We start from the raw sequence: 24,109 nt of genomic DNA on the forward strand, positions 1-24,109 counted from the left end.
CCCCCCCATTTCAGTAGAACATATCCCCACCGTGAATCCTCCGGAAAAGAACCAAACCCTAATGGCCTGTGCTTTACACGCTCCTCCCCGTGCCGGTAGAGTAGGGGGAAGGAGAGACCCTGCAGCCTCTGGCGCCAATCTTTCCATTCAGTTCGTCTCTCCTCCCTTCCCCACGTTCCCGGGTCGGGGCTGACACGGGAGTGGGAGGAGCTGAGTGCTTGCTCAGCTAGGGGAGAGGCTAAAGCTTCTTAAGGTGGCACAGAAATGTTGGGTGTCTGGGCCTCAAAACAACTGGATGATGACGTCCTCCTGCCTCCCAACCTCGCTTCCCACAGTTTCTCATCTGTCCCCCAGCCTTAGTTCTAGTCTTATTTTTTAGGGAGAATAAACAGGATAGGTAGAGGATATAAAATTAAAATAATAAAACAAAATAATGTTATGTAAAGGAAATACAAACCTTGGAGAGAACTTTTCCTTTATGAATCTCTTCTACTTTTATCCCGAGATTGCCTTTTAAAGTAGCAGCTAGAATTTTTCTGATGTGCAAATGTGAGCTCAAATTTTGTCTGATAAGTATTTCTAAGCGACTCGTTTGTACGTTTGTTATTCTCTCCCCTCTAGATCTGACGGCAGTCACTAGTCGGTTACCTCCCACTCCTTTTTCCGCGGGTCCCCTGAAGCTGGAAGAGTGGAGGTGGTATATTTCGCAGCCTGGCAGTCTTGGCTCTGGTTCAGTCTTCTCATTTGTGAAATGAGGATAATAATACCTACCTTAGGTTTCGTGTGAGTACCAAAAGACACTGTGTAAATGAAAACACGTTGTAATCTGAAAGGTATAAACAAACGTTAGATAATATTATAAATACAAAGCATGTAGTAACAGTAATTATTTACCCAGTCCTCACTGTGTTCTAGCACTTTTTAAATAGTATTTTAAAAAAACTATTTTTTAAAATTTCAAACACATACAAAAGTAGAGAGAATAGTATCTAAAAGAAAAAAACAATCCATGTTATAATAGTAACACTTGGTCAGTCTTTTATCATCTATATCTCTCTCCTCCATCACTTGATTATTTTGAAGCAAATCTCAGGCATTTCATGATTAAATACTTCAGTATCCATCTTTAAAAGATAAAATTCTTAAAAAATAATAATTCTATGAATACATCTAAAATATAACAATAATTCCTTGCTATCACCAAAGTCAGGATTGAAATTTCACCATTTGCTTCATGATATTTTTTCCAGCTGTTTTCTTCAAATCAGGATCCCCCAAAAGGTTCACATATTGCATTTGATGGATATGTCTCTTGATCCATATATTGCATTTGGTTAATACGTCTTTTAAGCCTCTTTCAATCTCTGGGGTCCCTTCCCTCCTGCGCTGACTTCAATGCATTAGTGTACCTGCATGAAGCCACACAGTCCCCACACAACACCGTGAAGGAGGTACTATTATCATCCCCATTGTACTGATGAGGAAACTAAGTAATAGAGCAGTTAAATGACTTAAATTCTTTGTTATTGAGTACCAAAGCTGAGATTTGAATACATGAATCTTATCTACTATACTACCTTTCATATAACACAGGTCTTTAATAAATGCTTCCAAAATGTGTATTAGTCACCAATATTATGAAGAAGCATTTTGCTCAAGGTAGACTAACACTTGTGAAGAAAAACATAATATGTTCTAGTACAGAGAAGGGTGGATCCTTACACTTTGATTCCGAGTATGTCTAAGTGACTATATGTTTATTCTGCTCCATATCATCCTCCTTAATAGAAAGTGAGGGAGAATGACAGCAAGAGCTTTCCCCTGTCTTAGGGCAAAAACCAAACAAAACCAGGTTTACCAGGGTTTTTTTTTTAATATTAAAAATTACATAAGCAAAAACCATACAAACACTAATTATAGATATAGTAGAAAATGAGATAAATTAAAATAATCTTTATGTTCACATCTTTGGTGTATACCCATCTATGTCCGTGAGTGTGTCTGTGTATGTATATACACAGATACATACATACATACACATACGTATCTATTTTACTATATGATTATATTACACAAACTTTTTAAACATGATTTATCACTGCAGTATATTCAGATATATGAAAAAAACTGATTCTTTAAAATAATACACGCCTATTTAAAAATATCTAAATGGTAAAGAAGATATAAAAGAAAACCAACTCCTCACTAATTCTGCCTTCCGGAGTTAAATACAATTACTCTTTTTTTTTTTTTAAAGATTGGCACCTGAGCTAACATCTGTTGCCAATCTTCTTTTTTTTTTCTTTTTCTCCGCAAAGCCCCCCAGTACCTGGCTGTATATTCTAGTTGTAGGTCCTTCTGATTATGCTATATGGGATGCCACCTCAGCATGGCCTGATGAGCGGTGCTAGGTCCATGCCCAGGATCCAAACCAGTGAGACCCTGGGCCGCTGAAGTGGAGCAGGCGAACTTAACCACTCAGCGTGGACAGGCACCACAATTACTCTTTTAAAAGCTAAATAGTATTTTACTATATAGATGTACCATAGTTTATTTAACACCTACTCTATTACGGATATTTAAGCTTTTCTAATTTTCTACCATTACAAATAATGCTGCAACCAATATCTTGTATATATCAAATAATTTCTTGAGCTTTTAATTTTTCTAGATTTCTAGGAAAAGAGAGTCTAATCCTTCCCTAGCTTTTCCATTTTTAGTACTTCTACCTCTCGACCCTTTCCCCTCAAATTCCATATACATGTCAAAAAGGGTTGGAAAAAGAAACATTACAAAACATCTAACGGAAGGCAAGAGACATCTGATGAGAAATTATCTGTGTATGAGAGACTGAGTTAATGTTTCAAAGAGGGGAAAAAATATACAGCTTTAAACCTGGACATTGGAAGGGTGGGGAGGAAGAAAAGGCTCAGGTGGGCTTCGCTTCTTTTAAGGTTAAGACGACTTTTAACTCTGACAGCTTGGGACAACAGAATAGAAGTTAAGAGCCAGGTCTTTGGAATCATGTGGATCTATTAGTTTAAGTCCTGACTTTGCTATTTATTAATCATGTGAACTCAGACATACTCAATATCTCTAACTCATAGTTTTCTCATCTGTAAAACAGGTATAACAATAGTGCCTTATGGGATTGCTAGAAGAATTAAATGTGATAGCACATGCAGAGTGCTTAGCTCAATAAATGCCTGGCACACTGTAAATACAATGTAATTATATGTATAGTATAATTTAAATAAAATACAGTATCACATATTTAGCCAGAAGACAAAAAGACTTTATTATCTAAATGTGAAATGCAGTCATCAAGCTGTAATCTTTGAGTATGCAGTCTTTTTTTGAGCAATTCAAATATTTATGGATAATATTTTTGCTTTCATATTATTTTATGTAATAGTAGAGTAGATTGAGAAAAGTTCAATAGGTCACAGGATATATATATAAGAATTTGCAGAGGAATAATACAACTCCAGGAGGAAGAGTGGAGGTGTTCTCTCCTGTAGCATTTTGTCTCTGGGTGGGGATTATTCTGGAAGGGGCAGAGAATGAGAACATTCTATACTCTGTGACCAGGATAAGATATGTTATAGGATTGTCGGGGGAACTGAACAGTAGTCATACTTTGTATCCTTTGTATACTATATAGTTTAAAAAGCATTTTCACATAAATTATCTCATTTAATCTTTGCAACAGCCTTATAGGGTAGGCAAGGCGAATGTCAAGGTCCCCTCTTCGCTGACCAAGATTCCACTGAACTAGGGCCTTGCACAAGTTTTTATACATCTAGATTTTCTGATATTTAGTCCAGAGGTTTCTCCATTACACGTTCATTTATCCCTGGATACATTCACTCATTCAATAAGCATTTATTGAACTCCAGGATATCAGGGTAACATTAACTTCGCCCCAACCCCGTAAGTCTTTGTAAACTATCTCAGGGGAGAGAAGCCCATGGAAGGCATTCCTAAGCAAACCGGAGATGTTCATCTGTACATAGAATACGACAGAATAAAAAAAAGGTCGGTGTACCAGAATTAGAGTGTTCAGCTGGAACCGACAGTGTTTGGTGCGAACGAGGGACTCTCCCGACAGACAGCAGGGGGCTGGCATCTCGGTGGATGGCAAGCCGCAAGGAGCGCAGCGGCCCGGGGGCGGCGGCGCGCGTCCCCGTCTCCCCGGAGCGGCCGCTCCTCCTTAACCCGCGCCGGGAGGCGGCGGCGGCGGCGGCCCGGCGGGCGGGGGAGGGGGAGGGGCGCGGAGCGCGGCGCGGAGGCCGGGGAGGAGCCGGGGCCTGCAGCGGAGCCGAGCCGAGCCCGAGCCCGAGCCGAGCCCTGACACTGGCCGTCCGCCTTCTGGCTCCCCGGGAGCCCGGACTGGCCGGAGCCCGAGAGGTGGCAGCGCGGGGAGCCCCACGCGCCGAAGGGAGCGGCCCGGACGGGACGGGACTCGAGGAGGCGCTGCCGCCACAGTAGCCAGTGACGGGCGTCGGGAGCCGCGGCCTCCCGGACCCTGCTGCCCAGGCCAGCCCGGGAGAGCGGGGAGTACGAACCCCCACCCTCGGGGGCACCCCAGGAGCGGAGGCGGGAGCGGGGACGGGCGCAACCTCTCTCCCTGGTGGAGAGAAGACCCTTACCACCCAGGGGAGGGAAAGAAGAGACCCCTCGAGGGGACGAGTCTCTCCATCCCAGAGGCGAGGAAAATCCCCATACTGGCCCGGGAATAGCCCTCCAGAAGTAGAAAGGGGTGATCCTGACGAGAGGAAGCCGACAGAGAGAGACCGCCCCGCCGTGCCTCCGCCCTGCAACACACACTCGCAGCTCTTCAGGACTTTTGAGGCAAAGAGAGGAGGGACATGCGTATGGAGTAGGCACCCTGCATCCTATCCAGTACTCACAGGGAGGGGAGTCCTCACGTTCAGAAGCAGAGGGCACTCCAGGGAAAGAAGAGGAATCGGCTCGCAGCCTTTCTGGAGAGGGGAGGAACTTCCCCCTCAACTTCCTTGTACCTAGACAGTGGAACAGGGCAGAGCCCCTCCGCTCGGACCTCCAGCAGACAGAAAGAGCCCTCCACTCCCGAAAGATCCAGTTGGGGGGGGAGGGGGACTCCCCCGAGGGGGAGGAGACAACTCCTGGTTGGGAGAGGCTCCTCCCCTCCTCCCCAGGGTAACAGGCAGGGTGTGGGGGGTGTGCCACCTACCCCAGGTAGGACCTCCTTCTCCTCCTCCCCCTCCTCCCTCCGCTCCTTATCCTCGGGGGACTCAGTTCCCCTCCCCAGCTTGGGAGGCTCAGCCAAGTACAGGAAGAGCCACTGAGGATGAGACTCTTCAGCTGCCTTTGAAGAGGGGCGTCCCTCCAACCCCAAACTCCAGTACCAGGTGGTTCCCTCCCTTTGCTGGAGGAACCTTGGAGACAGGTTAGTGCCTTCTTTCATCTCTCTGTCATCTTTAGGCGCTAGTGGGTGTAGGGGGCTGGGATGGGGGCTCTCGGGCTTCATTCCTGGGGAAGGTAGAGTAATAACTCAGAGAATCCTCTGGGAAATGTGTTCTGAGGAAGCTCCTGGATTTGAACCCACATCTAGCTGCAGAGGCTCTGAGAAATGGATTTCTTCGTGTTTCGGGACTAAAGGGATGGGATTCATTTGAGGTCCCTAGGAAAGTGTGTGTTTTCATGCTGACGGCAAAGGGATATCAGAAAACGCCTGCATTTTCAGAACTCCATCCATACTGTGTAGTAGTGGTGGACACATCCCAACCACACTCCCATACCACCCTCTATCCTTGGGCCTCTTCACCCTGAGAGAAGGCCCTCACTGAAGTGATGGTGGCCTTTCGTGGCCTGGCCTTGTCTGGGGCTTCCATTGGTATTATGTTTTCTTACCTGTAACCCCAGCTCAGCTTAATGTCCAGCAGAGATCTCTACCCCCTGTGGTTATTGCCCCCTTGACAGAAAAGCAGTCCGTCCCCACTCACGGTGCTGCAGACACCAAGAGGCCTCTTCTCGTGACATTCCCCTTCCTGGCTTGAAGTATGCCTCTGCCAATAAAATCCAAAGGGAAAACGGGAATCCCACATGTCCTGAGGCAAGAAGAAAGGGTGTAAGGGAATTCCACCTCCTGGGTTGAAGTTCTTCCCTGATGCTGGCCCTGTACCACTGCCCCAGTGCCCTACATGACTCCTGTTCTTCGCTGACAGTTCCTCAGGAAAAAGCAGATCTTAGATAGGAAGAGAGGAGTGTTGCTGCTCAGCTCCTTCCAGTCTTCCGTCTAAATAACTTGACCACCAGGGACACTTGACCTCGGAGCGGTTTCCTTTTAGAAAAGCACCTAATAGTCTCATCCTCTGCCTCCCTGTTTCTTGTTCTGTTCTGGGTCTCTGGAACCTCGTATTTAAGTTTTCTTTCATAACGTAGGAGCAGGAATCATCAAAGTCCAGAATCTTCAGAAAAAGCAGGAAAAACGTGCCAGGAAATCCTTCTAGCTGAGCCCGGGCTGTGTGTTTAGGAGCTCTCTGCCTTTCAACCTGGGCTCAGTAGCTGGGTACCTGCCTTCCTACCTTGCCAGAAGGAAATACCTTATCTTCTGTAAGGGGTATTATACCCCACAGCAAGACCACGTGGGAGGCTTCATCTTACTTGAAATTTTATGTTTCCTCCTTCTCTGTCTGGCTCATGGATGGGCTACCTAAGTCCCTAAGTACATCCACTTGGTCCTGGAGGCTACCTGTTAGTAGTAGTAGATGAGACAGGGCTGTGATCCAGGTTTGTGTGGCTGTGCTTTGCAACGATGTGCGTGTTTCTTAATTCAGGTGAATGGCTCTGTCTCTGTTTTGAGTAGGTATGTGTGTGGAGACAGGTACATGTGTACTTCCAGACTAAGCTTTCAGTGGCCTAGAATTCTGTATTTCTGGTAGGCCTCTGACAACAGGTGCCCCCACGCAAGGACCTGGAAAGGGTGCTGGTAAGGATGCCCAACTGAGAGGAAAGGCTTGGCCTCCCCTGGCCAGGGGGAGCCCTCATGAGTGGCTGCATGAAAGTCATCCCACACAGCAGGGCAGCCCAGTCTCAGGCTGGGAGCATTGCTTCTAGGACTAATAAGAGAGCCTCATTTCTTATATCTCTGGTCTCAAAGGAATCAGGATCCTTGGCTGCTAACTCTAGAACTCCCTCCCCTACTTTTTGAAAAGAGACAGCTCTGGTGTAACAGCAGCCTATTTCTTACAAAGTACTTTACCAGATGCTGGAATGCAACTTGTTGAATGGCTTGGAGGGAACTGTGTCACCACACCTCCAGGTGTACCACCCCCACACGGTCTAACTGGCTCTGCTTGGACTGAGTTTCCCTAATTCTCCCTGCCTCTGTGAAATCAGTTAGAAGCAGATGGCTTTTGGGTTGGATTAACTGTGATTTAGAGAGCGCTATTTTCCAGATCATGTCTTATGACTAGCCGTAGTACCCCCTGAGAAAGAAGAGATGCTATTCTCCCATTCCTTCCTCCTTGGAGTTTACTCTGTCCTGATATTGGTCAGTACTGGGGTGACACTGTCCCCAAAGAAGACGTTTGAGATTCTGACATCCTGAAAACTATTGCAAGCTCACTGCAGACTTTGCAGTGTAAACCATTGCAGGCTTGCTGCTTCCAGCCTTACCTCTATGGTCTGTCAGTTTTCTAATTTTTAATTTCTAATACTTTCTTTTTCCTATTAAAAATAATATCTACACTTACATAACACTAAGTGCTTTAAAGATAGTAACTCAAGATAAATCCTTACAAAACCCCTATGTAGGTACAGTTATCACCTCCATTTTATAGATGAAGAAACTACAACACAGAGAGGTTAAGTAACTTTCCTGAAGTTGCACAGCCGGTAGGTAATGGATCCAGAATTGAAACCCAGGAGCCTGACTGGTAATTAGTAACGTGGTTAAGTTAGTCACTGCTCTCTTAGTTTTGGCATTATGTACAGAGCAGTAAGTTATCACTCATTAATACTTGACTTTAGCACCGCACAGAGAACAATTACTGGCCTTTCAGATAAAATGGGAAGAAAACTGTGCCTGTTGTTTTGGATCTTACACTTCTCATCCAGGATCAGTCTTCCACTCCAACAGAATGTCTTTCTGTTTTTCTCTGCCTTTCTCCCAGTACTGTAGTCTTCATTAGACGTCCTGTGGATGTGATGGAGCCTGCCCTTTGGCTGCCTTTCCCAGTTTCTTTGGGTATTTCCTTTCAGTCTTCCAGCATGCAAAGAAGAATGTGGCCTGACTCAGATTCTGCCCAAGCCCAGTGGCACGAGGCCCACCTGGAGAGAGAGGTCTGGGTAACTAGGTTGGTTTGACTGAGAAATGGAAGTACCTCTTGTTTGCCTTTCTAATAATAGCCCTGAACATTAGCCTCGTGCCATTATTTTGGGGAGTGTGGAATGTGCGGCAGCCACAAACTCATTAAGCTTCATTCACTTCCCTCCAGGGAGGAAGCTTCGGCAGTGTTTATGACTTCATCCCTTTTTTTGAAGGGGGAAACTGAGGCATCAAGACTTCAGGGAGCAAGGGGTAGTTAGGGACATTTAGTGAGTCAGTGTCAAGGTTGGGAGTAGAACCAAGGAACCTCAGTCTTTGGGGTTCCACACACTGGGCTGCCCTTCAAGAATGGGGAAGTGGCGGGGGTGAGGAAGTGGGATGGGTTAAGGGAGAATGGTGCTGAAAAATCAGAAGGCTTTTTCTCTGCAAGCTTCTTGTAGCTGGGAAGACTGGAATATATTTTGAGTGCTGCGGCAGTATGTGGAGGGCTGACTGGGAGGGTGCTGGAGAAAGGTTAAATTTAACCTCAGTGTCCTAACCTGGTGTTGGGGTAAGGATAGAGGAGGGCATAGAACCACTAGCAAAAGGCTGAGAGTGCTTCCCTTTCTGGAATTCACAGTGATTGGCACGTGCCAAATGGGTTCTGCTAACCGCTTTAAATCTACTCTCGTGCCCCTGTCCAGTGTTGAGAGCGTTTCAGATGAAATATCCACTGAAGGCTTCTGTGTTCTTAAGATGAGATTTCCCAGGGATCATTAGCAGGAGATAATAGGGAATAGGGTAAAATTTCTTTACAGACCTCCCCTTTTAGGAAGGACCTAGGAGAACCCTGGTCATTGAGAACCTGCTCAATGTCGTGTCACTGTCCAGTTGGGATAACCCAGCTACAGGACCAGATTACTGCCCAAAGTGCTCTGCTTTGCCCCAGAGGCTGTGGCATGTGGATTTAGTAAAGTGCTAGGAGGTCTGAGCCTTTCTGGGATGATTAAACGTCCCTGTTAGTTTCCAAGTTTCCATGATTTTAGAGCAAAATGGTGGTCATGGGATGAAAAGGAGGGTGGTAGGGAGAGGAGCTAAGGATAAAGGGGGAAACCCCTTCATGATTCTACTGATGCTATTTATAAACAGTTTTTTTTTCCTTTCTCTTGTCAAACAATTCTTGGGTTGCAATTGGGTCTCCTGCTGCCCAGGCCCCTGAGGCACTAAGGTGTTTCCTTCAGCCCTGTGGAGTGGGCGTGTTGCTGGTGAGGACCACAAGGCAGGGTAGTTGCAGGTACACGCAAAGATTGTGTGGGTGGGGACCTTGGGAGAGGGAGGTGAGTGAGAATGCTGACCCTTAGGAGTAAGTGTCAAGGAGTGGCGAGTCGCTAACTGGTAGAGTGAGCTGGTAGCCTGCAAGAGGTGTTGGAGTCAGGAGAGAGGGCTAGGCAGTCATATCAGGGACTGAGCTTTTAATTGCAAAGCGTGTGGACTTGTATGTAGTTGTATGTATATGCTTGTGCATATTATCTGGGTGTGGATTTAGCGATTACATACATAATGCATTTCTGCCCAGGATTCTGAACCCTGAGGCATGCTAGCCCTGGCTGCTCAAGAGAAATGCCCTGGTGGGTCAGTCAGCAGGGATATGAGGAAGAAATACTAGCTGGAATCTGATGGCAGTACAGGCACAAACCTGTTAGGCTGCAAGTACTTAGGAGGTTGCTGGCATCAGCTGTGGTGGAGTGCCAAATGGCCACCAAGTGGTTCCTGTCAGCCTTTCTAGACCCTGCAATACAGATATCACCCATCATTTTTCACCTTCCCCCACCAAGACGTCACTCTAGCTACTCCTCTCTGCCAGCAAGAGCGCCCAGGCTGTGTGGGTGGCAGCAGGGCATGCAGACAGCAGGCGTGGGCGGTTTGGCAGCGCCAGGAGTTTGCATGGAGGTGCAGCGAGTGTGCGTGCCTGGCTGGGAAGGAAGGAGAGAGGAGGAGGGCGGGAGAAAGGGAGCCAGCTCTTAGCCCCAGAGTGGCTATTTTTAGCCAGGCTATCTGATTGTTACCGGTGTGCACACAGCTGGGTGTCTCCCTGGCTCAGCGAAGCCCAGCGGGCTGAGAGGTGGGAGGTCCTTGCTGATGACTTCTTCCTGGTGTTGGTGTCTGTGGGCGGGAGCTTGCAGGGGGTAGCTTTAAAGGTGTGAGGGCAGCTGTCCTTAGGATCTGTTACCTGTGTCTGTGACTTGTGCTCTGTTGGTAATGTATGCTGTATATCTAATTATGATCTCTGGGTATGTGGGCCACTGTTTATGTGTCTGTCTTGCTTCTGTCCTTTGTTGATTGTCATATTGTAATTTATGCTTGGGATATATCTAGTATGCCTCACGTGCACATGTATGTGAGATAAAAAGACAAATGCTCAAACATATCTAATAGGAAACATCTTGAAAAGTGTTGGTGTGTGCTTCACTTGTGTATATTTATGTTTACTCAGACTATTTTTCTTTATATGTTCACTCGTGCTATCTATCCGTGGATGTTGTATGTAAATATAATAGGCATCACATAATTGGAGAATAAACTTTGGCCACTTTACCCTGCTAACTAAATATTTTTTTGAAAAATTACTTCTACGTAGCTTAAAAATATTACGTTGTAGGGCTTTTAAGTAAGGAGAATTGAGAGAATAGCTCAATTTGGTGGGTGGTTTCATCTTTCTTAGTCCTGCATGAAAGGAGAGGCTTCTGGGCCATGTTCTGCATTAAGATGTAGGATAAGTACCAGTCTATCATCTGGTAGATGGTTGGTGATACGTTCGTTTGTGGCTCTGGGAACAGCTGGTTGAGGACTGTCCCCTGAGAGGAGTCTCCTATGGGAACATAGTGGGAATAAACTCTACTTCCCTTAAAGCTCTAGGATTTGAGTATTACTTTCCACCAGTAACCAGAGGTAACACTCACCTATTCAATTTTCCTCTCCCCTTTGTCCTTTTCTCTGCAGAACCCAGAAGTACCATGGCTTCTGACCTAGAGAGTAGCCTCACCTCCATAGACTGGCTCCCCCAGCTGACCCTCCGAGCTACCATTGAGAAGCTTGGGAGTGCCTCCCAGGCTGGGCCTCCAGGGGGCAGCCGCAAGTGTCCACCAGGCTCACCCACCGATCCTAATGCCACCCTGAGCAAAGATGAGGCAGCAGTCCACCAGGATGGCAAACCACGATACAGCTATGCCACCCTCATCACCTACGCCATCAACTCCTCTCCAGCCAAGAAGATGACCCTCAGTGAGATCTACCGCTGGATCTGTGATAACTTCCCCTATTACAAGAATGCTGGCATTGGTTGGAAGGTGGGACGGCTTCTATAACCTGGGGTTATTTATAGCCTTCGACAATATTTTTATCTACTTTTGCTTCTTCTGTAACCTGATTCACTTCACTCTGACCTGTCAGAGATGTATGAACTTAAAATCTCATATCTCCCATCCCTTACTTTTTTCAGAGTTGAACGACTTTCATAAGGTTTATCAGGGGAACTCCTGTGAAATCAAACCACTAAGTGTACTTATGAGCATGGCAGGATGTTGTTACTTATCTCACCCTCTTATCTCTTGACTCTTCAAAAAGGAGATTCATTCGTTTCACAAATATTTATTGCCGCTCTACTGTGTTCAAGTCACTGTGCAAGGCATAGCATTGCGCCTTCCTACCTAGAGGAAGGACTCTCACCACATTTCCAGAGCCTCACTGTGCACGGTCATCATCTTTTAAAAAATTGTATATCAGGAAAGAAATAATATAATTAGGTCCTTCACCAGCAGCTCATCCACCAAGCAAATAATGAGAGGATAAGTTGTTTGGCTGGAGATAAAGGAAGAAGGGGACTCCTCTTCCAAGCAAAGAAGGAAGGCTGATGTTCTTAGTCTTTTGGAGCAGCCATTCATTGTGATTCTTACATTCTATAAATCGCTGGTTGACATAGAATCCAGATGATGAGCTGGAGACTGTTGAAAGCATTCAGTTTTTCCTTTATAAATTTGTCCCTCCTAGCTACCACAAGCGCAGACCCCACCCAACACATATGCACAACAGTATTTCTTTCCTGCAAATGTGACCATTCTATGGGCTGTTGAAAAAACAAAGGTGAACTGTGCCTTTGTTTCACTCGTGATTTATATAAACAGTTTTAAAACGTTGTTCTTTGACTACAGAGAGAATGAATTAAGGAACTGGGCCGATGTGATTTTGAGGCATTCATATGCCTGTTGTCAGATGGGTGGAAAGATTGAAAGACTATGTAAGCAGCTTTCCAGAAGCACCTGGTAGTTGAGTTTATAGCCATTACCTCTCATCGGTTTAGTTTCTGCATTTTTCTTATTTCGTTGCTCTTGCTCCCTATTGGTAATTTCCTCCCTGAGTAGAGTTAAGAGGTGCTAAGTTTACCCTGATAATTGAACTTTATTGTGTGTTATGTCCTTTTGTGTCTCTCTGTGTCCTCTTGGTAAATTTTCTGCTATGCACAATGCTCAAATCTAATTTGGTTCTCTGCTTCCCCAGAATTCAATTCGGCACAACCTTTCTCTCAACAAGTGTTTCCGGAAGGTGCCCAGACCTCGGGATGACCCTGGGAAGGTGAGATACTGCCATAAGCGTTGAAGGGAGGAGCAGGAAGGAGAGAGAAGTAGTTGACAGCCCAGAGTCCTGCAGCTCTTTTAATTATCCAGAAGAGGAAATCATGTTAATTAGAGAAGCAGCTTTATTTTATCTCAAAGGAAGACCTTGGTTATCAAGCTTGTGGGCCCCACTAAGGGGTGACTGAGGAGTGAATGAGTGAAAGAGTGACTAATGAGTGACTAAGAAGATTGTGAAATCTTTTTTTTTTTTTGAGGAAGATTAGCCCTTAGCTAACATCTGCTGCCAATCGTCCTCTTTTTGCTGAGGAAGATTGGCCCTGAGCTAACATCCATGCCTATCTTCCTCTACTTTCTATGTGGGATGCCTACCACAGCATGGCTTGTCAAGCGGTGCCACGTCCGCACCCGGGATTCAAACCGGCGAACCCCGGGCTGCCGAAGTAGAACGTGTGCCCTTAATGGCTGCACCACTGGGCCAGCCCCGAAATCTTAATTTTTTAATAGAAATATCTGTGGTAAAGTTGACTTTGATACCTCCTTCTTTGCGTGTAGCACTCTTTCTAGATGTAAAAGGTGGACTTAATAACCTTTGTTATATTCTATATAAAAATTCTGTTAGAAAAATAATTATAAAATATTATAAAAATTATATAAAAATTTTCTGTATAAAAATCTCATGACTTTTATCTTGAAAGGGGAGAAGGGAGAAATCATTGTCTTCACTTGACAGATGTGGGCGCTAAAGTCCAGGAGAGTCTTGCTTCACGTCGCCTGGAAGGGGAGCGTTGTGTATGGGCCTTTCTAGCTCTGTGAACTAAATATCATTGTTGCACCCCTCCAGACCAATCAGGGCCTGTGTTTGCACCCCAGGGGGTGCCTCTGACATACTCTGAGCTTTTAGGACAAATTTACTCCTCAAAAGTAGCCAGTACCCTCAGGATTCTGGGTGAATCTCCAGGTTTTTTTCCTTAATATAGCTGTTATTTTATGTGAAAATCCTCCCAAATATCTACTTTTCCAAAGGTGGGACTTTTCATATATAATGATTTTGTTCTCTGTGGGGATGGATTCTCCTACTAGGGCTCTTACTGGACAATCGACACTTGCCCTGACATCTCCCGAAAGAGAAGACACCCTCCAGATGATGATGTAAGTCCCCTCCTCATGGGGAGGTGCCATTTCTGAGCCAGCTGCTCCTTCCACATTCTTCCCTGTATTTTCAGTCCTTTCTTATATTTGGGGCAAAGGGTGAATACCAACAAAGGTGAAACCATGGGTCTTGGGAGGATGTTTAGCTTCTTCTTATAGGTTTCTATTCTTTCACAATCCTCAGCTATCCCAAGACTCACCAGAACAAGAAGCAAACAAGAGCCCACGGGGAGGCGTTCCAGGGAGTGGAGAAGCCTCGCTGCCTCCCGAGGGGAATCCTCAGATGTCACTTCAGAGCCCCACATCCATCACCAGCTACAGCCAGGTAGGAAGTAGAGGGGGCAGGGCCATAGGGGTGGAGGGATGGATGGGTGATTGAATAGATTCATATATCTGTCCGTTCAAAATTATGAATTGAGTATCTGTGATATAGTAGGCAGATAAATTGGGAAAGAAGGGTAAAGTAAAAGAGGGAAGCTGAGAGAGAGAGACATAACAGAACTTTGAGAAAGATCAGAAAAATAAAATAGAGAGAAGAGAAGAAGGGGAACCAAAAAGGTTATGAGAAGGGAAAGATGGGCATGGATGTAGCATAGGAAAAAGGCAAGACGCTACATCAACATAGGAACAAATGAGGGGCTGGCCCAGTGGTGCAGCAGTTAAGTTTTCACGTTCCACTTCGGTGGCCCAGGGTTCGTTGGTTCAGATCCTGGGTGCAGACCTGGCACTGCTTGGCAAGCCATGCTGTGGCAGGCATCCCACATATAAAATAAAGGAAGATAGGCACAGATGTTAGCTCAGGGCCAATCTTCCTCAACAAAAAAGAGGAGGATTGTTGGCAGATGTTAGCTCAGGGCTAATTGTCCTCAAAAAAATTTAAAAAAAATTAAAAAACAAAAAGAGGGAGGAACGAATGAGAAAAGGAGAAAATGGTGCTCCTTCATTGAAAGGTTGGGACAGGATGAAGAGGACAGGCAGGAGAGCTGGGTGACCACTGAAGGATTGTATTTGTCCCTCTTTAAGACATGGATGAAGTCTTTCTTACCTCTTTTTTTCAGGGCACAGGGTCTGTGGATGGTGGAGCAGTGGCAGCAGGGGCTCCAGGCCGAGAAAGTGCTGAGGGGCCCCCTCCCCTGTATAACACCAACCATGACTTCAAATTCTCCTACTCAGAGATCAATTTTCAGGATCTAAGCTGGTCCTTCCGCAACCTCTACAAATCCATGCTGGAGAAATCCTCTTCCTCCTCTCAGCATGGTAAGTCTGGAGTTAGAATGGGGGCATGGATTTCCTTATATCTTTGAACAGCTGGTGACATTTCTCTTCTCTCCTTTCTTACTTTTAACACGAGAGGTCAGTCACTGCTCAGGGGAAGCATGTCATGAACCAAAACTGTTTGGAGTCCAGCTCTCCTGGCTTAGTTCTGAAGGACAGCTGTTTCAGAAGCAGGCTGGGTTAGAAGCTTCAGAATGTGGGTTGGAGGAATCCCCCTTCTAGAACTAAGGGCAATCATGTTATGGCTTCAGGCAAGTCATTTAGAGGATGGCCACTAGGGGACAGCAGTACATAGTTTCTTTTCCCAGAGAATCCTTGCATTTCGTTGTGAGAACAATTTAATTTTATGTTTTAGCATATTTATATTTATCTTAATTTCTATTAGGAAAAATTTCAAACAGATGCAAAAATAGAGAAAAAAGAATAATAAATCATGTTTTCATCACCCAACTTTAACAGTTACTAATGTTTTGTTAAGCGTATTTCATTTGCCATCAAGCTTTTTTTTTTAATTGGAGCAATTTAATGCAATTCCTAGACATGTCATTCTACCTGTAAATACTCTTTCAGTATGCATCTTTAATGACAAAGACTTTTATTTTAGTTATCCATTGCCATTATCACTCCTAACATAATTAATAAAGCTTCCTTAATATCAGTTTATACCTTGTCCGTGCTCAAATTTCCCGAATTATCATGTGAGAATGATTTAAAGTCCTTATTGGCTAGCTCCCTGAGAGGTCCTCAAGTTCAGCCCTCTGCAATTCCTGTTTTTTAATTTTTTTGCTTGAAGAACTTAGAAGTAGGGGTGAAGTCAAGACTTCAGGTGAGTCATCAGACCTTGTTCTGTGCAGTGCCCTTGTATGCATAGGCAGCAGAAGATTAATGGAATGATAAAAAGTGGTTAGAAGTCACTTTGTGGAAAATTTATATTAATTGTCATGAATTTCTTCTTTTAAATCCCGAAGGATTCATAGCTAGAGTGGTGTTCTAAGATTGTAGCATTTACTTGAGAAATGAGTCCAACTCAGATGATTGGTTGATTGTAAGTGGGAAACATGGAGGGGCTGTCAGAAACAAAGTGAAAAATTAGGGCGAGCGAGGACAGCAAAGTGTTCACTCAAGTTTAATTGTGGCTGAAAACCAGTAGGCTCAACCTCTAATTCTTCCCTGTGGAATCTGTTTGAGAAAGTCATCCATCTTACTCTCTTCCTCACCCAAGCCTCATTTGTTGGCAGTGAATATAAGAAGCCTGTACAGTAGGAGAGTGTAGACACAATAGGAAGAGGAGAGAGGGCTAGCCCGGTGGCGCAGGGGTTAGTTTCACACATTCTGCTTTGGCAGCCCCGGGTTTGCCGGTTCAGATCCCGGGTTCGGACATGGCACTGCTTGGCAAGCCATGCTGTGGTAGGCGTCCCACATATAAAGTAGAGGAAGATGGGTATGGATGTTAGCTTAGGGCCAGCTTTCCTCAGCAAAAAGAGGAGGATTGGCAGCAGACGTTAGCTCAGGGCTAATCTTCCTCAAAAAAAAAAAAAAGAAAAAGAGAGAATAGCTGTCCAATGGCTTTGTTTTATTTATAATTGACTTTTAAACTTTACCTGATGTCTGAATTCTTTTGAAACTGTGATTCCAGGCCTACACCAAAATCCTTGAAAAAATAGCATAAAAAAATCTCTTTTTGCTGGAATTTCAGTGGTTGTCACACTATCAAGGCCCTCCCTCTGTCTGTTATACCTGCCAAGGGGAGGGGCGGGGGAGCCAAGGGGATCCTTGCTGTCCCGGGACACACTTACCCTTTGAAGTCTGCGGTTCTGTCTGAGGCCTCCCATGTCAACCCAGCAGAAATCATGTTAAGTGAGAAATGCATTGGCCAAGTCACTTGCGTGCTTCCTCCCACCCTGCAGGCTTTTCGTCTCTCCTGGGGGACATGCCTCCCTCTAACAACTACTACATGTACCAGCAACAGCAGCCGCCGCCTCAACAGCAGCAGCCGCAGCCACCGCCACAGCCACCACCCCAACAATCACAGCCACAGCAACAGCAGGCATCAGCCCAGGGCCCCTCAACTGTAGGGAGTGCTCCTCCACTGCACACCCCAAGCCCAGATGGTTGTACCCCACCAGGGGGAAAGCAAGCTGGGGCTGAAGGCTATGGGCCTCCCCCTGTGATGGCTATGCATCCACCCCCACTGCAGCATGGAGGCTACCACCCACATCAGCACCATCCCCACTCCCACCCTGCCCAGCAGCCGCCACCACCACAGCAGCAGGCACAAGGCCAAGCTCCTATCAACAGTACTGGCTTTGGTGAGTAAGGAGGGTGCAGGGAGATCCTAGAGGAGGGTGGAATGACCCCCTTGTTCTGACTCTGGCTTGGAGGTGCAATTGATTAGGAAGTTAATAGTGGGTCTTTTAGCCTTGCTCCCCCGTGGGGGCTCATCTGAGCAAACAGAAGTTGCTTCTTAGAGCTCTATAATATAGAATTCTTGGACAAATTGGGATATTTTTACATATTCTGCTTACGAGCTGGGCTGTCTATACCTAAAACATAGGTCGCTTTACTAGTCCTAAATCTCCAGGGAGGGGGATTCCGGAATTATCTTGATAATGCAATTGACAACCTGTGTAGATGCAAGAATCTTGCATGTAGTCAGTCTGCTATCAGTTGGCTGCCATCTTATTGGCTTCACTCTATCTTATTACCCACTTGCTCTTCCTCTTTACAGCCTTTCCTCCTGACTGGTGCTCCAATATCGACTCCTTAAAGGAAAGCTTCAAGATGGTGAATCGGCTCAATTGGTCCAGCATTGAGCAGTCACAGTTCTCAGGTTAGTGATCAAAGGATGATGATTGGAGGGAAGTGGGATACCTTGTAAGTGGGGAAACCCGATAGAAACCAAAACCAGAAGGGGGTGGTTAAGTGAAGTTTGAGGATTTCATTATTTCCCCTCTGTGTTTCACAAGGTGGATAATATTGATATTATTTTCAAATTAATTTTAATTAATTTTGCCTTAACTCAAAGTGTGACAATGGTTGTCAGAATTATCTTAGCTAATCTGTCTCTGGGAGAGGGAAGGCTCTCAGGAATTCAGAAACCCTAGATCACTATTTTGTAGTTTTGTCACCATTTACTGACAGTGTGACCATGGCTGATTCATTCAGTCACTTTGAAATTTTGCTTTATTCATCAGTAAGATGGAAATTATAATAAGAATTTAGTAAGGGACAAATAGAATGAGAGTTTTAAAATCTAGAGCTCTAACAGATGTCAATTGTTGTTGGTAACGTGCCTCATCAGTGGTGTTGATTTATGATGTGGTTGGAACAGTGAGATGGGTGGGTCTGGTGGGGGCTGTGGGACCACTGCAAGGTTGGCATTTCTTGCTTCTCTATTTGTAGAATTGATGGAGAGTCTGCGACAGGCAGAGCAGAAGAACTGGAGCCTCGACCAGCATCACATTGCCAACCTGTGTGACTCCCTCAACCACTTCCTTACTCAGACTGGTCACATGCTCCCTCAAGGGGGCTCTCACCGGCCACTAGCCTCTGCCCGCATTGCTGACTCCTGTGCTCTCACCAGTGGCAAACAAGAGCCAGCTATGAACCAAGGTACCAAATAAAGCAAGTTGCCAAGGGGGTGGAGACTGTGCTGAAAAGGGAGAGGGAGGAGAAAGGCAGAAGAGAATTGAGAAAAATCATCATGGGCACTGATCCAGACTGAGCAGTGGGACTAGTTTGTCTGCCACTTTGACTGAACATCTGTTATATCAGTAAAGTCCTATACTGAAAAATGCCAGAGAAATAGACCATATGATTCCTTTTTAGACCTTGATTTGGGAGATCAGAATTACTTTAGAAAAGGGGGGAGGTGGGCTGGCCCGGTGGCACAGAGGTTAAGTTCGCATGTTCCGCTTTGGTGGCCAGGGGTTTGCCAGGTCAGATCCTGGGTGCAGACCTGCGCACCACTTGTCAAGCCATGCTGTGGCAGGCATCCCACATATAAAGTAGAGGCAGATGGGCATAGATGATAGGTCAGGGCCGGTCTTCCTCTGGTGGAGGGTGTGGTGGGGAAGAGGAAGATTGGCAGCAGATGTTAGCTCAGGGCTAATCTTCCTAAAAAAAACAAGTACAAAAAGGGAGAGAAAGTTCCCACTCCAAATTTGTGTCTCAATAACCCCTACGTGGATCATATTAGGAAAGGCATGATTCTCTAAGTTATATGCTCTTCAAACTGGTGAAATGAGAGAGATTGGATGATCATGTTTCTGTATTTGTTATCGTTTTAATATCTTCGATATTTCACAATGCTAGTATCCAGTCCCTTTTTACTGTAAGTGGTGAGGACCGATAACTTCTGTAGAAAGCCTTCATGCCTGCAGGAGCTACAGAACAGAGCAGGGAAGGGAGAAGAGACAAGGAGAGGAAGAGTACTTTTCTTCCCTCTCTGTTGGACCCTGCTTCTTTGAGTATAATGATTCCACTCAAGAAACTGTCATCTTGCTTTGGCAGTGAACTCTTACGGGCACCCACAAGCCCCTCACCTCTACCCTGGCCCGTCACCAATGTACCCAATCCCCACCCAGGACTCAGCAGGATACAATCGCCCAGGTAAGAACTAGACAGCTGGTTTTACCAGCAGTTGAGCACTCTCTACCCTGAAGAGTTTTTTCTCTTCCCTCTGGCTCTGAGCCTACATTCTCTGCCCTTTTGCCTGCACCAGCCAAGAGGGGAAGAGCCTTCATGATTCCCAAGGCTGGGGGGAGGGCCACCTGCTGGGGGGGGTTATGTCATGGGAGACCAAAGAAAACTGATTTACTTTAAAATTAGCTCATGTCTTCAATAATGAAAAGAAGTAAAAACATGAATATAAAGAAAATATAGATATGTGGAACACTTTAGAATCTAGATGGGAGACATACTCAGGCAAATGAAATGAATGTGTTCAACAAACATACCTGCTTTGTGCCCATGTCTGCTTTCCTGTCACCTGACTTCTAGTATCAGGGGTCTAGGACTGAACTAGCTCTGATGGTGGAGGTGGGGGTAGAGACCCTAAATTGCTGTAAATAGTATAAATTTAATAGATCCTTCACCTTTAAATACATTTTAGAAGAGTCACTATGATCATCCCGCCTAACCACAAGGGTTTTCAGTTTTTTGGTTGACGTCTGACTCTTTGTCCATGCGTTCCTTATCCATGTAACACATATGCAAATTTATGCACTGCTATTTCATAGAATAGTATATTCTGTATTTTTTTTGTCATTATTACATAGTCTTCACAAGCATAATTTTTAATGACTGTGTACTACTATATTGCCATATGACCTAGTTTACTGTAGTTTATTTCTTGAGACGTCACTGAAGTGGTGGCTGGCAACAAAAATAACTCTGGGCTGATAATGACAATAGTTTTACCAGACCTTCTCATGGTATTATTTGGAGCTAAGCACTGCCCATCCAGTTTGATAGAATGGCTTCCCATCCACTCTCCTTTTAATCTGTTTCTCTCTTCCTGACAGCACACCATATGGTCCCTCGGCCACCGGTTCCACCTCCTGGTGCCAATGAGGAGATCCCTGATGACTTCGACTGGGACTTGATCACTTAGTGCATCACAGAGTGTGGCCATCAGCCCAGGGCTGAGTGGTGAAGTCTGGCAGTGGGGAGAGAACAGCCCCAGCCCATCCCTTTCCCCTTGCCTGTATATAGATATATATCCTCTTTTTTCTTTCTCTGTCAGAGAAGCCACCGCAAGATGCTGCCGAAGATAACCCCCTTTCCTGACTGATTCTTCCTCTTTCTTGTTTTTTCCTAATTCTTTTATTATTATTCTTATTATATTATTATTATTATTATTATTATTGGTTATATGCTGTCCCCAGTCTCTTGTCCCTACACCATGGACCATGTCCATCTCTTGCTAATTTAAAATCATCTGGCTGGAAGGTGAGGCCATGATAGCTGCAGAGAAAGGTTTCAAACTATGACTTACCTTTCTCTTTGAGAAATTCAATGCTAATCCTACCTTTTGGCCCTGAATTTTTTTCTATTCCTGTCAGTTCAGTTCAGGAATAGAGAGGCCACATTATCAAGTAGAAGGGATCTAAAACACTGCTTGGCAGCCATGAATTTGCAGGTTTTACTCAATGGTGCTAATTTTGTCCTTTGAGCTCTTCCTTGTCCTTTTATATCTTCAATCCTTACTTCTACCAATCCTCATTCCCCATCAAGGGTAAGAGTGATGGTGGTGGTGCAGGAGGGTGACAATAAAATCCTAGGCCTGGGTTGGGTTGAGTAGAATACTATAGAGGGGTGATGGAATATAAAAGAGTCAGAAATTGGATATATACTACTACATCAAATAAACTTCCATCGGCTTTTCCTAGCCCATTCTCTATAGGAGATAGGGTTACTCTTAGCCAGAACTCTGCTTCGATGGTAGGGATGAGGACAACTATTCAGCATAGGTTCAGCTTTTTGGAGATGGTACCAATTTAACCATTTTGGCTTTTTAAACATAATTTTCTCTGGAAATTAACTGTGGCTCTTACTTGCATTTACAAATCCTTGAATCCCCTTTTCTCATTCAGCAAATATTATTTTGTCCTCCTTTAATTGTTTGATCAACTCTTCTACCCATCTTATTTTCTTCCCCCATTTTCTGGGATTCTCAAGAAAGAAAAGTAACCCATTATCACTTTTTGTTTCATCACGTCCTAGGACTCTTTTCTACTAATCATACCAGAACCAAATCTCTAATACTGGCGGTAGGAGGATGGGGAAAGGAAAAGGGATCTGGCATAGACATGGCTAGGGAATATTTCACTTATTTAACTCTGTGGGCAAATGCTTCTCTTGGAATCCAGATCATTGGGGCTGAGGCTTTTTGCAATTAGGCTTTTGAGGGTGAAGGAAATCGGTGGAGGGGAGTAAATAATCTAGAGAGAAGAGTTCAGTGAGGGCCAAGGAAGACCCTCAGAAAAAGGTCTGGGGATAATTTATCTCCTTTAACAAGGACTGGCCATGATTTATTGCTGCAAAGTACATAGTGTATATTTAGTGTTAATTGTTGAACTTTAGTTATGAGAGGGAAGAACAAGTTTACTTTTGTTTTTATTTCACTGAATGTTCACTTTCTGAAAGCTACAGGACAAAATGTACGGAATGGACAAGCCACTCCCTCTGTGATTTCTGCTTTTTGTTCGTACTCTTTTATTTATCCATGATTTCCAAGAGATCTAGCTTTCCGCTCTCCTGCTTTTCCCCCTCATCCACCCCTTCCTTTCTTTGTAAGGGGGTTATATATGAGAGTTTGTTGAAGAAGTCCAGTGAGGCTGATGTTAAGAAAGGGCGGTTAACTAAAGAGCACTTTATTTCTTTGAAGTTTTTTGTAAGAAATGGGGGTATGAGTGGCTTGAATCCCCCATTGTGTTGGAGGGCAGTTAGTGGGGTTGAAGTATGACATAATATTTCCCATTGGGGAAAGGATAATTTCTCTTAGAGGGTGGTAAAATGCCTTTGCCCTGTGTCCTCTTCCTTATTCCTTCCAATCAGGGTGCCTCCTACACACAACTTCCCATTTGTTCTCCTCAAGATTTCCCCTCTACAAATCATCACTTCTCTTTTCTAAACTCCTTTTCTACTCAGATCCATACAGGATTTGCAAAGGTAGACTAAATCATACATGTAAATGTTCCTTTTTGTAATTCCATGTCTTCTGAAAACTAGTCTCGTTAAGAACCCTGGTGGGAGTCAGAGTAACTGAAGTTTGGGGCTAGAGCTGGAGATTGGCTATCAGACCTTCTGGGATTTTAGCTCCCCTCCACTAAACTCAGCCTTGGTAAACGGCACAGCACAAACCTGACCTTCTTTGGGCCTCAGTTTCCCCTCCCTTCCATGAAATGGAAAGAAAACTACTTTTTCTTGTTGGTCCAGCATTGTTGGACTTGAAGTATAGTCATTGTTGTTGTATTGGGTGATGTGTGCAAAACTGCAGGAGCTCACTGCCTACAAGAGGAAATAGGGAGAAAGTGGAGGAGAGGGACAGAAGGAGCAATTATTTGGTATAGATCCACCCATCCCTGCCTTCCTCTCTTCAACCCCCATGTTTCTGGTTTGGTGAGTCCTTCATACCACCCATAATGCTTTGCATTGGTGCAGGCTGGGAAGGGGGTGTATGGTCTCACAGGTTGTTGTTGTTTTTTGCATGCTTTCTTAATAAAAAAAAAAGATGAATGTTTATGGTTTTGTCTTACTGGTACTGGTCTCAAATTTCTTCTGGCCAGGGTAGCAAGGGAGAAATGCAAGAGCATTTGTTTTCAATTGGCCTGTAGCCTCTCCCTGACCCTCTACCACTTGGTGTGATTAGTTGACCCTGAAATTTTTTGTATGATTGATGGGAAAGAATAATTAAAAGCATGCCTTTAACAATCGTTTTTTCAAAACCTATTAAATATAGTGAAATATTTTGGGGAGAGGCAGTTACCCCTTGCAGCTTGGTGTGTGGACTAGGCCATTTTGCTTGTATTCTGGGATATTTTAAAGATTAAAGATATTACAATTTGGGGAGAAGTTGGGTCCCCATCTGGGACTTCCTGTGAGTACTTACAGGTACTCACCAGGGTTTTTCATCAGAAATTAGAGAATTCCAATTGTAGGAATTTCTTCAGAATACATTTCCAAGGCAAATGGAATTCTCAAAAGGAGTCCAAAAAAGCCAACTATTGGAGCTGGCCCCATGGCCGAGTGGTTAAGT

The 24,109-nt window shown here is 44.8% G+C and overlaps 2 protein-coding genes across 2 annotated transcripts; one reads left to right on the plus strand and one right to left on the minus strand.

The window, feature by feature from the left end:
* Nucleotides 1-61: 61 nt before the first annotated feature.
* On the minus strand, nt 62-5,512 carry LOC124242792 (translation initiation factor IF-2-like). The gene is made up of 3 exons (XM_046668123.1): nt 5,216-5,512; nt 4,049-4,898; nt 62-826 (listed from the first exon to the last, which is right to left on the minus strand). The coding sequence occupies exons 1-3, from the start codon at nt 5,510-5,512 to the stop codon at nt 768-770; spliced, it is 1,206 nt and encodes a 401-aa protein (XP_046524079.1). The 3' UTR covers nt 62-767.
* FOXJ2 (forkhead box J2) lies at nt 4,320-23,595 on the plus strand. Its single transcript, XM_046670483.1, has 11 exons — nt 4,320-5,431; nt 11,294-11,640; nt 12,848-12,922; nt 14,005-14,073; nt 14,258-14,398; nt 15,132-15,330; nt 17,256-17,657; nt 18,077-18,178; nt 18,751-18,960; nt 19,861-19,959; nt 20,874-23,595. The coding sequence occupies exons 2-11, from the start codon at nt 11,308-11,310 to the stop codon at nt 20,960-20,962; spliced, it is 1,719 nt and encodes a 572-aa protein (XP_046526439.1). The 5' UTR covers nt 4,320-5,431; nt 11,294-11,307; the 3' UTR covers nt 20,963-23,595.
* Nucleotides 23,596-24,109: the final 514 nt, after the last annotated feature.

Source organism: Equus quagga, chromosome 1 (genome assembly GCF_021613505.1).
Source record: "Equus quagga isolate Etosha38 chromosome 1, UCLA_HA_Equagga_1.0, whole genome shotgun sequence".
NCBI lineage: Eukaryota > Metazoa > Chordata > Mammalia > Perissodactyla > Equidae > Equus > Equus quagga.

Bases quoted from the DNA above. Each gene is read 5' to 3' on its own strand.
- FOXJ2 (XM_046670483.1), top strand. From the start codon at position 11,308: ATGGCTTCTGACCTAGAGAGTAGCCTCACCTCCATAGACTGGCTCCCC. The intron at 11,641-12,847 runs GTGGGACGGCTT...CTGCTTCCCCAG, and splicing joins ATGCTGGCATTGGTTGGAAG to AATTCAATTCGGCACAACCT. The intron at 18,179-18,750 runs GTTAGTGATCAA...CTCTATTTGTAG, and splicing joins TGAGCAGTCACAGTTCTCAG to AATTGATGGAGAGTCTGCGA.
- LOC124242792 (XM_046668123.1), bottom strand. From the start codon at position 5,512: ATGAAGCCCGAGAGCCCCCATCCCAGCCCCCTACACCCACTAGCGCCT. The intron at 4,899-5,215 runs GTAGGTGGCACA...AGTACTGGATAG, and splicing joins AGAAGGAGGTCCTACCTGGG to GATGCAGGGTGCCTACTCCA. The intron at 827-4,048 runs GTACACCGACCT...TATACCTTTCAG, and splicing joins AGCTGAACACTCTAATTCTG to ATTACAACGTGTTTTCATTT.